Source organism: Heloderma suspectum, chromosome 2 (assembly GCF_057233095.1).
Source record: "Heloderma suspectum isolate Gila_16-S chromosome 2, 16-S_ref, whole genome shotgun sequence".
Classification (NCBI taxonomy): Eukaryota; Metazoa; Chordata; class Lepidosauria; order Squamata; family Helodermatidae; genus Heloderma; species Heloderma suspectum.
Window position 1 is genome coordinate 226,320,197 of NC_139459.1, and position 17,873 is coordinate 226,338,069.

The following is a 17,873-nucleotide window of genomic DNA, read 5'->3' on the forward strand; positions in this document are numbered from 1 at the left end:
TTTAATTCTCTCTGGTTTAATAGCTGTGTAGCCCCGATCAGCACCTTGAATTCTGTGAAAGCTTTGATCGGCGGTTTAAGTTGAGGCGTGCACCCCCTAGTGGTTTGCTATTAAAATGTTATCTGTAAAGTGTTATCTGTCAGTGCCCGTGTGAGCACGCAAGGCGAGGGGGCGGGGGGGAAGACTCCACAGTGAAAAATCAGTCTGACGAATGACAAATGCCAGAAGCTATCAGGGAAGCCACGGAAGGCCCCCGAGACAGGCCTGGCAATCCCATTTGATTGTGGCAGATTACATGTTCTTAATTTACTTTTGGTATAATTACGCCTTTTTGCCATTTTGCAAAATGATGAGCTGATCGGCTCTGTCTACCAGCGACTAATCGCCCCCCGCCCCCGCCGGCTGTTCTCCTTGCTGTACGCCAGGCCAGCTTGCATTTTGCTGCAAACAGAAGGACTCTGCCTTATTACAGTCTTTGGAGGCCGAAGAGAGCATTTCAGCGCCATGGAAAAACTGCTGAAAACTGAACTGAAAACAAGCGTTTTGAAGGCATTTGGGAGCTCGGGAGGAGGGTGCATAAGCCAAGGGCAGAGCTATGAAACCGACCACGGGAGAGTGTTTGTTAAAATCAACAACAAGCCTCAGGTTATCGACGATATTGGCAGCTCTCTAGTTACTAATATAGCTGCATTTGGGGGTGGGGGTGGGATTGCGGAAGATTTTTGCAAACTGAAATCATCGCGGGATTTTCTTCGCCCTTGCTAACGGCTCATATGTTGTGGAGGGCGAGTTCCGGGGGAGACGGAGAGGTACACAACGGGGTGGGCGACTGCGCCTCTTAATACCTTGCTGAGGCAGTTTCTGAGAGCACTTGACGACAGAGGGAGCGATCGGTTTTCTATCGTTCGATCGTAACGTGTGAAATCTGTAGCGATACAGCTGTACAGTGATTCTAAGATGATGTTGATGACGAATTCAGTTTAAGGACCGTCATATAGCTGAAGCTCTCAGTAAAACCAATAATAAAACACTAAGCAAAAGATTAAGGATTTGGAATAAGAATATAATTAAGTCATCTCCTTCCTGCCCCAGTGGTCAGAGCACTTGAAAGCTTACAGAAAAATTCGTTTATGCCACCAGACGTTAAACACTATGCAATCAAACCAAAGTATACAAACATTGGATTAAATGCTGTAATCCGTATATTTTTATTGTGTTTGATACCCACCTCCTGGTTTGTCTGATCTCAATCTGTTACTCTTTTTCCCAGCCCCTTTTAATGACATTCCCTGATGTTTGAATTCAAGCAGATTGCAAAAGTATGTCATAGAAGGGGCCTATAAGACAACTGAGGCCAACCCCTCTGTTTTGGAGAAAGAAATTATTCTGATATCTCCCCATTGGTCATATCTGAATAAGTGGGCATATCTATTCAAGAGAATGTGCATGCCAACACTAAGCTCATTAACAATGTGCCCACATTTATTAAAATATTAGCAAATATGTTCTAATGTACAGAAAAGAAACTGTCAGTAGCAGGCCTCATTGAGTCACCCTACAAGGTTCCTGCTGTCCATTGGTGGATTTTACTCCAGTGTTTGGGGCACATATACATATGTAAATATGAGCTCTTAGGATAGGACAGGTTATAAATCTAAACAAATGATATGCCTGTCTAACAATTTCCACTGCAACCTTATTAAATTTTGCTGTATTTACATTTTGAAGAATTAATAACTTTCTACAAAAGAAAAATGAACAAAACATTGCTCTCCTGCAACATCCAGATGTGCAGCCAATGGAATGTTTTCATTCATTTCTGTTCTTCTTTCTGACCAGGCTAGGACAATGTTTGAGGGTGAAATGGCAAGCTTAAGAGCTATTCAGCAATCCAATACTATGCAGGTACCACAGCCCATTAAAGTCATGGATCTCCCGGGAGGTGGAGCAGCATTTGCCATGGAGTACTTAAAAATGAAGAGTCTCAGCAAGTATGTTTAAGGGCCAGATGGCTGAACCTGTTAGAACGGGGGTGGGGAACCTCTTTCAGCCCAAGGCCTGAATTTGATTTTGGAGAAACCCTCAGGGCCCACATTCCAATCGTGGGCAGGGTCGAAGGCAAAGGGGGTGAGGCCCAAAATACAGGAAATCCAGCGTATTATTACCTACAGCTCTTAGTGGCAGTAACTAAGCCTTAGGAGAAGCATTTCAACCTCTTAGAATGGGGTGGGATGAGATGGAACTGCACAAAAGCCAGGAAACCACCAAATGATTGGTGATCAGGGGAAGGGGATGGGGACAGGGGAAAGGAGCAGGGCCTTCTGGGCAATCCCAGAGGGCCAGATTGAACTCCAGGCTAGATTTGATTCGTGGGCCTGAGGTTCCCCACCCCGGTGGTGGAATGTTGATTCTCTGCATTTCCTTCTGTGTTCTGTTGCCTCTCAGTGGTAGTTTTGAAAAGGGTCTGTTTTACCATCTTTAAATAACATCTGCTTGGAAGTGATACATTATAGAGAATTAACAAGCGCACATCCAAATCGCATTATGGGATGACTTCAGTGAAGTTATGCCAGGAGGGAATTTCTCTCATTACTTATTTCAACAACACGTACTCTGCATCTTGACAATTATATGTATCTGTCAGAGGTCTGAGAATGTCCATGCTATTTTGTATGGAATGTTTGGGCTGGATAGGCCTCCTGCAGCTTCCTGGGCCAAATGCTAACATTCAGACTTCACAAGGTTCTTAACATCTATAAAATCTTAACAGTTTGATCTGGGTTTTGCCATTTAGTCTCCACTGAAGTGTGGACACACAGCTGTTTAGACACCAGTAATGCATAGCTATGTAAGGGCTTTTTCACTCACTAGATTGCACTACTGCTTTGACAGCATAGCTCAAAACTAGAAATGGTGACTGTGGTGACCTGAAAAAAAGAAACCTGTTTCACAGAAGGCAGGGGTGGGCAACCTGCAGCCCTAGGGCCTAATCTCAAAAGCCTTCTGCAAGCCCTCAATTTGCTTGCAGAGCGATCTGTCCCTCTCCTGGAAGCCCATTGCATTTTCTTTCTGACATCACCTGGTTGAGGAGACTCGGCACAAGAGTGGGGAGCAGGGCTGTGCTGAGTACCATTATCCCACAATGCCCTGTGTGTCATGTAGCAGAAAGAGAGAGAAAAGGGTGGCCCTGCATTTGGCTCTGGCCCTATCCGCCTCTGGCATGCGCCTCCCGACCCAAGGGAATGTGATGAGGACCATATTTCTCAGGGTAAAAAAGGTTCCCCAGCCATGAGGTTTTGTTTCTTCCTCCACTGTACATTCTTTCAGTTATACTGAACCCATGAATCCCCGGAATTCCTCTCCTCTCCTTTATGGATCAGTGGGCAATTAGGTTGGTCTACACCCAAATGTTGTGTGACTTGTTGGGGATCGGGGGTGCTAAACCGGTGTGCTGGAGCACCTCCTAAAAAAGGGTATGCATGCCCTTAATTAAGAGGAATTAGCCTTAAGAGTGCTATGCACAGACACCACAGGTCTTATTATTCAGAGAATGTGAAAGACTCCTAAGGTTCTCACAATAATCCAATTCATCCTATTTTCACTGGGCTGACTCTCATTAATCCCCCCCTTCAATCAAAGTTGTTGTTCAACTCCAGCTGGATAGTTACAATGCAACGCAACTGCCACCATAAATTAGGTTGCGCTAGCATAAATGACACCTAGCACAACATCTATAGCACTTGCTAGCGTGACAGGTTTCCGTGGAAAACCATTGCATCAGCAAGCACTATTGGTGTTGTGCTAAAAGTAGTTTACTGTAGCACAATGTAATTTATGTTAGTGGTAGTGTCACATTGGATACTCCCCAATGTATCATGACCTCGTGATGGACTACAACTATTTATTATTATTTATTATTATAAATAATATATTATTTATATTATATAATATAAAATAATATATTATTATTTATTATTATTAACTACCATTGTTCCCAGCCAGCCTGGCAAATGGTCATGCTGGCTGGGGATGATGGCCATTGTAGTCCAACACATCTGGAAGGTGCTATGTTGGAGAAGGCTGGCTCAACACATCTCCAGTTCAAAAGCCAACCTTTGAATCTGGGTTGGCCTATGATCTCGCCACACCTTGAACTGGTCTGAATATACTGTATGCACATGTAGTTTGTGTGGAATGAGCCTATGTGAACCCACACTCTGTGTAAAGAGCTCTGTGATGTTCTAACCTGTAGATGTTACAGTAAATGTCCAAAAACTGGAAATGTTGACAATTACTGGTAATTCATAAGATTTTAAGGAACCCAGCAGGAAATGTCAGAAATTCTTGTCATAAGGTTTGTTTTGGAAAAGAAGGTAGCATTTAGATATTCACTAAAAACTTTGACACTTCCCTCTAGGCCTCTTCAAATATTAAATTTGCTGAAAAGCACCAAAGTGCTGACATGTTTTGCCACACATCAAAAGGTCATCTCATGTAAGGCACTGCGTTTTCTATTTTATATCAAACACAGGTAGTACTGGTTTGGTGATTTTCATTTCTCAATAAAGCTAATTCCAAATTCACTCATTCCAGTCCTTACCATTCTCCGTAACAGAAAATGCCCCTTTCCTTCCCAGTGACTACCACAGTATGTGTGAATGTGAAATTTTTGTTTCTTGTATAAAATCAAGCTGATGCTTTCAAGGTGGTTTTGAAATCCATAACACTGGGGTTTGTTTCCTTTGATCTTCTAGATACTCTGCAAAACTTGGAGAGCAAGTAGCTGATCTTCACCTTTACAACCAAAAACTTGGGAAAAATTAAAGAAAGAAGAAAACACAGTTGGTAGGGTATTGGTATAGATTCTATGCACTAGCATAGGTATGTAATAACCACTCCTATATCAACGATCTCAATCCAGACAAAGTTAGTTGCACTTAAGTCCCAGCTAAATTTATAGGACTTAAGCATAACTTTCTCTTGATGAAGGCTGAGATGTTTATTATATACCACTGCATTAAAATATTAAAACTATACATGTATACATAGGTAATATTATTTTGTTCCTTTTGTCATATTGACATTTTTATCTCTAGATCACTGGAGAGCAATATTTTGTATAGAGAATTATTTCTTCCTTATAATATTTTGGGTTTGTCTCCTTCTCTACCATTTTGTCAAAGTCATAAATAAACATTGTAGCTGATAATGATGCTGCAAATATAGCTATTTACAGCAGAATCCTATCCTTGTGTACTCAGATGTAAGCTCAACTGAGTCCAATGTGACTTACTCGCAGAAATGTGTCTATAGGATTGCTGTTATAGCATCTAAGGCTGCAATCCTATACCCAGTTAAGGTGCAATCCTATTGTTTATGCCCTTGATGCTCATAAGCCTCTGAACTCAGAGGCTTATGAGCATCCCGTGCAGAGTGGGAGGAGCAGTGGAGGCAATTTTTGCCTCCCTGCTCCTCCTGCTCTGCATTTTCACTAGATGGGCTTTTTTGCCTGTCTGGCTTGGGCGCATTGGAGGGGGAGGGAAGGAGGCTGGAGAGGCCCTGGGATTGTTTGCTTCTTGGCCACTCCAGTCCCCTCTCCGCCTACCAGAATGCCCCCTTAACCCCCTCTCCAAGGTTGAATTCCTGACCTTAGAGAGGCAGCTGGATCAGTTCTTTCCACACTGGCTGCAAAGGGGAGAGGGAAGGGGGCGGAGTGCGGATTCCCTCCTCTGACGTTGGAGCACTGCCTCTGACCTCGGATCTGTGAATCTGAAATATCCTGCAGCCCCTCAGATGCTATATAGGGGCAGTAGGATTGCTCTCCTAAGGTATAGCTTGGCTGGGAAATGCTGGGAGTTGTAGGACTTTTTTCTGTCTAAACTTCATAGGATTGTGCCCTTATAGGATTAAGGTCCATTAAGCTCATCAGCACTTACATATGAGAAGACATGCCTAAGCTTATGCCGTAAATAGAGGAAATATCTGTTCTTTGTTTTTGCACTATGCATCCTTAATTTGATATTTATTTTGTTTGACAGGGAAAGGAGCAGGCCTGACTGAATCTCACTATGTGGATAAGTTTGGATTCCATACAGTCACTTGCTGTGGCTATATAGCTCAGGTAGGCTCCAAATTTGAACAAAATATTTATGACATCAGATGGAGAGATGATTAATGGAGTTTGATTTATAAATAGTTTGCAATTTACCATGTTAAATTCTGTTTTTTTATTTTTCCCTTTCCATCTTTGGGGACTTTTGCTTTCTTTTCAAAGGTAGTTGCCATGAGTTGCTCCTTATTGATCAGAGAGGTTAATCTTTCCCCCCTCAAATCTGTCCTCTGTACTGAAGAAGATACGAAATAAAAAACACAAATCACTTAGTGTTCTGGACATGCTAATGAAGGCTCATTTTGTCTAGCATAAAAGGTGGATCATTAAAATGGTTCCTATATGGATACCCATTTATGTCAAATATTAATATTTGCTGTAATATAAACAGAGTACATTTATTACTCTGTTTATATTACAGTAAATATTTTTTCTTATCAACTTAACTTTGATAAGTAACTGAGGTATCTAAGTGGAAAATTTTTGTATTAAATTAGAAGTGGACATGTGCTAGGTGTAATGTGGATAAACCAATTTTAATCATTACAAATGGCCGGTGTTTTCTGTATCATGTTCTGCATATAATATCTAAAGGACAGAATTATTTCTAGCAAAAACGGGTTGGATCTTGATCCTTGGTACTGCCAGCGGAAAGACATCCTTGTGGACCTGAACTTGCGCATCCTCTCCTCTGTAGCTCTCTGTGTGCCCTCCAAACCTGCTCCAGTAGGTTGGGGGAGCCTCTGGAGCAGATCTGGAGGTCATGCAGGGAGCTGCAGGGGAGAGGATGTGGAGGTCCTGTTCCACAAGCACTGTCCTTCTGCTGGCAGAACCAAGGATCTAGATCCAGCCCAAAATTAGCAGTGTACAAATTGCTCGAGACTGGGTTTTGGTTTTTGCTTTGGCGTACTGTGGCAGTGAATAGACATGGCACTTCAAAAAGATTAGCCAAATTGATTGAGAACAGTGGTTATCGGTTGAAGGGTTTAAAGGATGTAACTTTATGCTCTATAGTATTGTTCCTCCATGATTATCTAAATCTTGATATTTTTATTTTGCAGGTGAATGAATGGCAAAGTGACTGGCCCAGTTTCTTTATACAACACCGGCTCCAAGCCCAAATGGATTTGATTGAGAGAGATTATGGAGACAGAGAAGCAAGAGAGTTGTGGACTCGGCTAAAGGTAAGAGGAAGATGCTAGAATACAATCCTGTGTTGTATTCTTTCCAGCGCCAGGTGAAGACACTTTTAATTTTCCCATGTATTTTTAGTACTTTTAACATTCCAGTTTTTTAGCTCTGCTGTCTTAAATCTGCTATTGCATTTTAAATATCTGCACTGTTGCTAGTTTTACTCTGGTTGTATTTTTATCATGTAGTTTTAATCTATTACGTCTTATATTTTCTGTTGTATTTTTGTGGTTTTAATTTTGTGAACTGCTCAGACAGCCTTGGCTATTGGGTGGTATAAAAATGAAATCAATCAATAAAATAAATAGAATGCCAGGTTGAGAGAACAGAGATCTGTGTATCAGCCTCTCCACAGGCTAAGATCAAAGTGTGCTTGCATTTCTGCCTCTCCACATCACTCTGACGGAAGGTTTTACTGCAGGCGTGAGGTCTCCATCCTACACAGGCCGCTTTTCTGGCTAGTGCCAGTTCTATACTAGTTTGTCCACTGCTCCTTCAGAGATGGTGCCCTTCAGATGGTGCCCTTTGAGTGATCACTCCAGGAGTTTTTTGAGGTTGGCTTTGATATCAGTTCTTTTAACTCTTGGACCATCTCTCAAGTGGCATGCAAGATGGGGATACAAGACAGGGCTGAGCCCAGTTTCCTGGGAGGGTGAGCCCAAACTTTGTCTGATCTAAACACTTGTGATGTCAATAATCTTGTGACGTAAATACATAGAGGTAACTAGACAATGGAATTAGTTCTTCTACCCTAACTCCATTGCCTAGTCATTGTGTTGTATTCATAATTTAGAACTGCATTTCACACTTGACAGTACTAATTTCTATAGTATTTGCATAATTCAAACAGACTACAGTCCTGCCTCCAAATTTGCTTTGATGGTAGAATAAGTGTGGTGTAGTGGGGAGAGTGTTGGACTGGGAGCTGGGAGATCCGGGTTCTAGTCCCCACTTGGCCATAGCAGCTCACTGGGTGACTTTGGGTGACTTTGGGTCAGTCACAGACTCTCAGTTTTTGTCATGGGTAACAAAAACAAAATGATGAGCAGAACTCCAGTCATGTAACAGCTTTTTTGGCTCCTCTCCCCCTACAGCCCCCAAAAGTTGTTCCTGAGACTTCAAGGGCCCTCTGGAGCAGTGTGTAAGGGGGCACGGGGGTGCTGCAGTGGGATGGGGAAATTGGGAGAATTCAGTGAGACTGCCTTGTGCAAGCAGAAGAGCATTTCTGTTTGAGCAAGTCATTACTTGCTGGTAATGTGTTCTCTGCTTTTCCAAGTGATAAGAAGTCCAGGAGTAGTTTCTTTAGATGAGAGAGTGCAACATGCATATGGTATTTGTTTTATTTTCAAATATACAAGGCAGACATTTTTGAAGCAAATAGACATTCCTAGAACATGCAGGACAACTGCTGATCCCACACTGGATTCCCAAGGAGAGGAACTTATTGGACCCCTGCAGTCCCTCTCCCAGGTGCTTCCAGCCCAGCTAAAATCATAGCTCTTTACTTCTGTCTGACTCTGCCAAACTTACTACAAAGCATTTCTTTACCTTTCCCATCAGGGCTGATCTGTGTCACATTCCAAAGTCGGGGAAAGAGATTTCCACACAATTAAGAAAAATGGCCCCATCATTAAGGAACAGTAACATTATTTTGCCAAGTCCCTGACTATGCAAAGCCATAGCAATAAGCTCAGTTATGCTAATCAAAGCAGCAAAACTCATATAAAATGTACAAATTAGGATTAAAACAAATAGAACTATGACATTTAGGATGTTTTCTGCTTTATAAGTTTTAAGGCCTTGTCATTTTCTCATTAAACAATGTTCTGCTACTTTTTGTTGGGCAATTTTTAAGTTTTTTGTTTCTGTTTATGCTTTTTACAGCCAAAGATTCCTGAGATGTTTTGTGACCTGGAGATCATTCCTGCGCTCATTCATGGGGATCTGTGGGCAGGAAACGTGGCTGAGGATGACTCTGGCCCAATTCTCTTTGACCCTGCCTGTTTCTACGGCCATTCAGAATTTGAACTTGCAATTGCTATGATGTTTGGTGGCTTTAGCAGCTCATTCTTTTCTGCTTACCACAGCAAAATCCCTAAGGCTCCAGGCTTTGAAAAGCGCAACAAACTTTACCAGTTATTTAATTATATTAACCACTGGAACCATTTTGGGACAGGATATCGGGGATCTACTCTTAATGTAATGCGAAAACTTCTAAAATAATCCTCAAACACAGTCATCCCAAATAAGTGATTTCCTTTTTGGTGTCAGAACAACATCAAATAGGTTTCAAAGATGATGGGTAGCCACCTGGAAGTTACAAAAGGCAAAGGTTGAGGTGGCATTTGTACACATTTGATTCCTCAAAAAATGCTTGCAGTGGTTTTGTAATTTTTGCATCCTGTAATTGTCAACCAGCATATTAATAACCACTCTGATAAGTTAGGGAAACTGTGTACAGTTTGTTATTCTAGGGAGTGAATTCTACATGCACGTACAAGCTATATAAAGCATCTCTTGCATTGGATAGCCCTGTATTCCATTTGCAGATGGGCTTAGCTCAGTGGTAGAGCACATGCTTTGCATGAGGAAGGCCCCTGCTTGAGTCCCTAGCATCTTTTATTATTATTATTGTTATTATTATTATTATTATTATATTTATATCCCGCCTTTTTTCCTCTTGCAAGGAACCCAAGGCGGCTTACATGATCCTCCTCCTCTCCCTTTTATCCTCACAACAAAAACCCTGTGAGGTAGGTTGGGCTGAGAGTCTGTGACTGGCCCAAAGTCACCCAGTGAGCTTCCATGGACAAGTGGGGACTAGAACCCGGATCTCCTGGCTCCCAGTCCGTCACTCTCACCACTACACTGCACTGGCATCTCCAGGCAGGGCTAGGAAAGAATCCTGCCTGAAACCCTGGGGAGCTGCTACCACTCAGTGTCAACAATACTAGGCTTGGTTGGTTCTATAGTTAGCAATCCAGTCTCCCATTATTGAAAGTTACTTTTCAGTCTGCACTGTCTTGGTACTTTGAGACTTCCAGAACAGAAGCTGCAAAAAAACAGCATGCAAACCTGAAAGCCTATTCAAATGTGTAACGGCTTGTGTGCCTGTAACAACTCTCCCCCGCCCCTTCCACACACTCACAGTAGCTCCTCATATTGTATCAGAAACTGCTTTTGAAACTACCTTGGATTTCAGAAGCAGAACTCGCATTAGGACCGCCCACCCCAACGCAAGAAGGTCTGCTTTTACACAGATGGTTCACTATGTGAACCATCTTCAGTATCAGCACCACTGATTCAGTATCAGTATCAGAACCATCTTCAGTATCAGACTTCAGTATCACAGCTATATGTAGTAGTGTACCGTAGAGCCGGAGGCTGCAATCCTGTGCAAACTTACCTGGTACTTACAATCCTGTGCACATTTACCTGGGGGCACACTTACAGAAGAGCATGGGAATAAAAATGCATAGGATTGTGTTGTGAATCTGAATTATTGTGAAACAAATTTGTATAGGTAGAGTATAAGTAAAGCTACAGTTGTTGGAATCTTGTATTATAAACCTCAGCTTTTATTTGAAACAAAACAAGCATATTTCAAAGTTGTATCCTGTTTATGTGTGGAATACCTTGAATAATGGCCTGTAAAGGGTGGAAACAGTGGGGTTTCCAAACCATTATGGACCATTATAGAAAGGGCAGAGTGTGTGGAAAGCCTTTTAGCCCTATCCCACCTTCTTTGACCATGGCCCTGTAACATCACAGACTCCCGCCTTTGGCCAAGCCAAATACCTTAAAGAAATGGGTATGTTCTGTTATAAAGAAAGTGTTTCAGAACCTTCCCCTCATCACTTTGCAATTGCATTCCCTACACACAAAGAATGATGGAGCAGAGCTTCCTTCTAGGCTCTTTAAAGATAAGCACTGCACTGGTCCCAGGGCCACCTCCCTGGCCAACATTCTGAGGATGCAGCCAAAAAAAGTTTGAAAATTAGAACTTTTAGATTATGGTGGTACTCCCATAACAATGAATAAGCCTTATAGCCCACTCACTTTCTCCATTGCTTTGAAACCAGATGACAAATTCATAGCCCAGTGCTAAGACTTGCTGCAGCAACATGTTAAATGCTTAGAATGGCGGTCAAACACACACAAACACAGCATCACAATGTGAAACATTATTATGCCAATACTGCAGCAACATTATATTGGCATTGCAGGCAGATATACCAGTGCTCATTAGGAAAATGTAATACTACAAGTGTTTATTAATAATAAAGTAAGTAAATAGTGAAATAACTACTGGATTTTTCTTGTTTGACATGTTTTACCTATGATGTGAGTTTTCATACAGCAGTTAAGGAAGTCCCATAGGCTTCATCTGGCCTGCAGGCCAGACGTTCCCTATTCTGCTCTAATGGCTTATAATAAATACCATGAAGAGTGTGTGTGTGTATGTGTGCGTGCGCGCACACACGGGGGGAGGGGTAGGATTAGGGGCTGCATGCCAGGTTAAGTACCCCTTTCCCTGCAGTATACAAGGACGTTTAAGGGGGAAGGAAAGGGAAAAGGATGGTTTTCTCCTTTCCCACTCTCCATATCCACCCCCCGCTGCTCCACTATATTGCTAGAAGATGCTCAGGTTTGGGGCTGGTATTTACAAACCAGAGCCTCTAAAACTCTAGGAATATAGAAAGCTACCTTATATTAGGTCAGACTATTTGTCTGTCTAGCCCAGTATTTTCTACTTGGTCTGGCCCTCCAGGGTCTCAGAAAGAAGTCTTTCATGTCACCTGCTCTCTGAGAGCTTCTCTACACTAGGTTTTTATCCTGCAGCTTTACTGGGGCTTCTGCTTCTGGATTCTTTGCGGGATTAAGATTTGCTCCTTTACACAGGCTGACATGGGCTGTTTCTCAGGGTTTTTCTTTCTCTGCAAGTTATACAGCCACTAGATGGTGCTGTGGTATAGTGCAATTATGGAAGTTCATACAGCCATTAATAATAATAATAATAATTTATTTATATCCCACCTTTTCCCCAATACTGGGACTCAAGGCGGCTTTACAGCATTAAAACTTGTACAGTTAAAACCTATAAATAGAAGTATACAAAAGTTAAAAATATAATTAAATCATCAATAATATTAACATTGTATAAAATATCAAAATGTTAAAAGACAACAAGAAATATAATCATAGTATAACCATAGTATCCATCCGTCATATTCTCACAGGTCCAGACTAGCTATCCCCAAAGGCCTGCCAGAACAAAAAAGTTTTTACATGCTTGCGAAAGCATATCAAGGAGGGTGCCACTCTCGCCTCCCTGGGAAGGGAGTTCCAGAGCCTGGAGGGGACTGCGAGAAGGGCCTCCCCTGAAGATCTCAGGGCACGAGTAGGCTCATAGGGGAGAATATGGTCTTTCAGATAACCTGGACCTGAGTCATATGAGGCTTTACAGGTTATGACCAGCACTTTGAATTGTGCCTGGAAACAGTCTGGGAGCCAGTGAAGCTGTTTTAGCAGGGGAGTTGTATGCTTCCTGTAGCCAGCCCCAGTCAACAGTCTGGCAGCAGCTCTTTGAACCAGTTGAAGTTTCTGAGCACTGTTCTGAGGCAGTCCCACATAGAGCATGCTACAGTAATCCAAACGGGATGTAACTAAGGCCTGTGTTACTGTGGCCAAGTCAGACATCTCAAGGAATGGGCACAGCTGGCACGCTAACTTTAACTGTGCAAATGTAGTCCTGGCCACCGCTGAAACCTGGGCATCTAGGCTCAGGCTGAATCCAGAAGGACACCCAAACTGCAAACCTGTGTCTTCAGGGGGAGTGTAACCCTATCCAGCACAAGCTGAATCAGTATTCCCTGATCTACTTTTCAACAGACCAGGAGCACCTCTGCCTTGTCTGGATTAAGCTTCAATTTGTTTGCCTTCATCCAGTCCATTACTGCCAAAAGACACTGGTTTAGCACCCCAACAGCTTCCTTGGAATTAGACGGAAAGGAAAAGTAGAGTTGGGTGTCATCAGTGTACTGGTGACACCGAACCACAGAACTCTGGACAACCTCTCCCAGTGGTTTCATGTATATGTTAAATAGCATGGGGGACAAAACAGAACCCTGAGGAACTCCACAAGACAATGGCCAGGGAGTCAAACAGAAGTCCCCCAGCACCACCTTCTGGGTCCGCCCCTCAAGAAGGAATGGAGCCACTGTAAAACAGTGCCTCCAAGTCCCATCCCACAGAGGCGGCCCAGAAGGATACCATGGTCGATGGTATCAAAAGCCACTGAGAGATCCAGCAGAACCAACAGGGACACACTCCCCCTGTCTAGTTCCCGGCTTAGGTTATCCACCAAGGCGACCAAAGCTGTTTCTGTCGCATAAACAGGTCTGAAGCCAGATTGAAATGGATCTAGATAATCTGTCTCATCCAGGAATCCCTGGAGCTGGGAGGCCACCACGCGCTCCAATATCTTGCCCGGAAATTGAATACTGGAGAGTGGCCGGTAATTATCCAATATGGTGGGGTTCAGGGAGGACTTCTTTTAACAAAGGTCTCACCACCGCCTCCTTCAGGCAGGCTGGAACTCTGCTTTGACTAAGGGAGGCATTAACCACCCCCTTACTCACTTGGCCAGTCCGCCAAGTCTGGCCACTCACAACAGCTGCGCTGGATGACTCTTTGCAAACAATAGTGGCAGAAAAAATATGTTCTTTGCTGCCTGTATTGCCACAGAGTAGGCCTTCAAATAGGCTCTAGCCCGTGTTCGATCAGATTCACTCCGAGTTTTCTGCCAACGTTGCTCTAGTCGTCTTCTCACTCATTTCATCACCACCAGCTCCCTAGAAAACCAGGGTGCTGGTGCAGCTCCACTTTGTGAGAGAGGACACTCAGGAGCGATTGTGTCCATGGCCCTCGTCATTTCTCCATTCCTGAGATCAGCCAGGGCTTTGACAGAATCACCTGCCGGGGCAACAGGAAAATCTCCAAGAGCCGTCAGGAAAGCATTCGGATCCATCAGCCTCCTGGGGTGGACCATCTTTATCAGCCCTCCACCCAGAGGTTCCGAGTGCCAGCAAGTCTAAACCCCATCAGGTAGTCATCTGTCCATGACAACGGAACTATAGGGAGTTCCTCCAGTCTCAAATCACTATCACCCTATCCAGCACAGAAAATGAGGTCCAGAGTGTGCCCAGCAGCACGGGTGGGGCCAAATACCTTTTGGGACAGACCCATGGTTGTTTAAATATTTAGAACATATTGTGTTAAGGAAGGACAGGCATGGGCTACTTCCTTTAAGTCAAAGGGCCACGTTTGGTGCTGGGCAACCGGGCAGGTGCTGATCAAAAAGCGGATGAGCCAGAGCAAAAAGGAGAAGCATGTCTACTCAAAAGTATGCAGGACTGAATCACTCAGCACAGCACTTGCAAATAGCATCCCAAATAGCCCGTTCAAGAGGGTATGGCAACCACTTCATCAGTTTGCCTTCTGTGAAATGGGTGCTGGAGCAAAAAACTGTGGGTCCTCCATCATTAGCCTATCGCGGGAAAAACACAGCTGCAAATGGCGTAGTGTATGCCACTTGCAGCTGTAAAGCTCTGAGTTTACCCTAATTGCAGCCATTTATGGCTCTATTTAGGTAAAAACCAGCGCTTTACAGCCGCAAGTGGTGTCCACCGCGCCACTTGTGGCTGTATTTCTCCAAGGAATACCGTAATGGCGGCTGCCATTACTGTATTGCCAGTGCCGCGGAGCTGCTCTGGAGGATTCAAGGGGGGGGAGGAACAGATCGCCTCCCCCCTGCCCCCCCCCCCGGACACCATTGTGGAACAGATGGTGAGTAATCCGCCCACCCCTATGCGCATGTACTGTGTGCCTTTCCCTCTCTATTGAGAACTGCAGCCTGTACCCAAACACTTCAAACTGAGGTCTTTCCTTCTAAGGCTGAAATTAAGCTTTGCCTCCACTTCCCTTGTCAGCACTGTATGTCTTTCTCTCCCTATTCAGATATTTATGAAAATGGAATGAATTAGCATGCACATGCGTTCAGTGTACACACATTTAACACATCCTGTACTTGTAGAGTCATACATTAATTCAACTGCTTGTGTGTTGATCCTGCTGGGTTAATGGAAACTTCTAGTATCCACATGCTCCCACAGTAAGCCCTGCCGCCAGTGGCAGGTAATAGCTTCAGTGACGTTTGCCGAATGTGCCCAGCATTGCCGTGGTACTTTCAGTAATGGTCTCCTAAGTGAGCATTTACTTTCTGTGGGAGAGCGAGTCCCAGGAACAAATAAAATGTAAGCTGGAATGTCCCTATCTTGTTTGCATAGTTTACTTACTTTTGGGGGTGAAATGCTGATTTCTACCCTGCCTTTTGCTTGGATGCCTGATAACTCTCTCCTGTCATGTCCTAATCTGTTTCTGAAGGTTTCCAACATTGAGACAGGGAAGGGAAAAGGGTGTGAAAGAAAAAAACAAAGTCCCCAAACAGTGCTGAAGGACTTCATGCAAGATGGGTATCTCTCTCTCTCTCTCTCTCTCTCTCCCTCCCCCCACCCACCTCCCAGTGTCGAATCTTTGGGTGTTTTGCTTTCTGCATACAGGAAGGAAGCATGAAACCAACAATGGAGCTTTAAAAAACACACACCCCAAATTTGTCAAACTGTCTTTCCCAAGACTAGATGAGTAGGATCAAAAGAGCCTGATGGTTGCAACACAACATCTCCAAGATACTTTACTGAAATCAAAAGTAAATTTTTGGAAGTCCTTTTCCAACATCCACTAATTTCCACAGATATTCAAGGCTTACATCCAACTTCCAATGCCATTTAATCCTGTACTCAATAATTTAGGAGTTAACTCATTAGACTCAATGGGACTTACTTCTGAGTAAGCATACATTGGTTTATCTTACTGTTTTTGTGCTTTGCCTGCTTTTTGTGACAGAAAAAAGCCCCCCTCTCCTCAAATTGGGTTGGTGCAGCAAAACAAACCCTTCTCCAGCATAAAAAGAGATTAGCGGGTCCCTCTCCTTTCCTGCAGGATGAGCTGGGATGGCTAAACAGCCCCATTCCCAGCAATAACAACAGCAGGAAACAGAAAGCTCTGTTTGCAGTCAAATCATTTTTCTAAATATTCCTATCTCTAAAACAGAAAGAAATCAGAAAGGCAGGAAAATGGCACTCTACACTGTGGAGACTATGGGCATCACTACACCAGCCTAAAATCCTGCATTTAAAACAGGGCTTTCTGCTTCTGTTTTAAATGCAGGATCACAACCTTTTTCACATGCTTCCTTTCCCCCCACCCCTTTCCCCCTGCTTCTCCCCATCTCTGAGTCTTCCATTATCTTTCATTGCTCTCATTCCTCTTCTTGCCACTTTTCCTCTTTTCATGGGTAATTTGATAGTTCATTATCTGCGATCTATTTAAAAACGGAACAAAGGGCATTTAGTGCAGGAGACGCCTTGAATTATCACAGCATCATGTAAAGAGCCTGCAAACTTCCATGAAGAAGCAATCTCAATCGCAGGATAAAAGCTCAGTGTGAAGGAGCCCTATGATTGGAACAGGAGCTTCAAATGCTGTTCTGAGAGTAAAAAGGGGTGGTTGCCTACTGGTACTATCTATCCAGTTTGGTGGACTACAGCCCACTCCATGAGATGCAATTGCATTTGTTGAAGTGGACTGCAGTCTACGAAAACTTATGCCATAATAAAGAAAAATATAAGAAGAGTTATGGTCAATCAGACCATACAATGGCCAACCAGATGCCTCCAGGAAGCCCACAAACAGGACATCAGTGCAATACCACCCTCCTGCTTGTGTTCCCCAGCAACTGGCATATAGTTGCATACTGTCTCCAGTCCTGGAGGTAATATATAGCCATCAGGACTAGTAGCCCCCAGTAGCCTTCACCATGAATTTGTCTAATCCCCTTTCGAAGCCATCCAAGTTGGTGGCCATCACTACATAATGTGATAGCAAATTCCATAGTTTAACTATGTACTGTGTGAAGAAGGAGGTCCTTTTATCCGTTCCGCATCTCCCGCCATTCAGCTTTATGGGATGACACTGGGTTCACTAGTACGGAGAGGTAAAAAAACCTTCTCCCTATCCACTTTTTCCACACCATGCATAATTTTGCCCACCTCTATCACCAAAAAGTACTTGAATTTTTTCTAAACAATCCTAGATGTCACAACCTTTCCTCCTAGGGGAGTTGCTCCTCGCCCTCCTTGATCACTACGGTTGCCCTTTTCTGCACCTTTTCCAACTCTACAATATCCCTGTTATGTGCAGTGACCAGAACGGTACACAGTATTCCAAGTGTGGTCACGCCATAGGTTTGTACGAAGCCAGTATGATATTGACAGTTTTATTTTCAGTTTCTTTCCTAATTATACCCAACATGGAATTTGACTTTCTCACAGCAGCTGCACACTCGGTCAAAATTTTATCAAGCTATTCACCACAACCTTATCTTCCTTGCTCAGTAACCGCTAGCTCAGATCCCATCAGCATATGTGTGAAGTTGGGATTTTTTGCCCCAACG

The 17,873-nt window shown here is 43.4% G+C and overlaps 1 protein-coding gene across 1 annotated transcript; it reads left to right on the forward strand.

The window, feature by feature from the left end:
- The first annotated feature begins 201 nt into the window (after window positions 1-201).
- Window positions 202-9,523, forward strand: FN3K (fructosamine 3 kinase). Its single transcript, XM_084832370.1, is given in 7 exon segments — window positions 202-645; window positions 1,840-1,991; window positions 4,755-4,810; window positions 4,813-4,845; window positions 6,039-6,121; window positions 7,171-7,293; window positions 9,185-9,523. Coding segments are annotated over 7 exon segments (927 nt in total). The 5' UTR covers window positions 202-504.
- The last annotated feature ends 8,350 nt before the right edge of the window (window positions 9,524-17,873 follow it).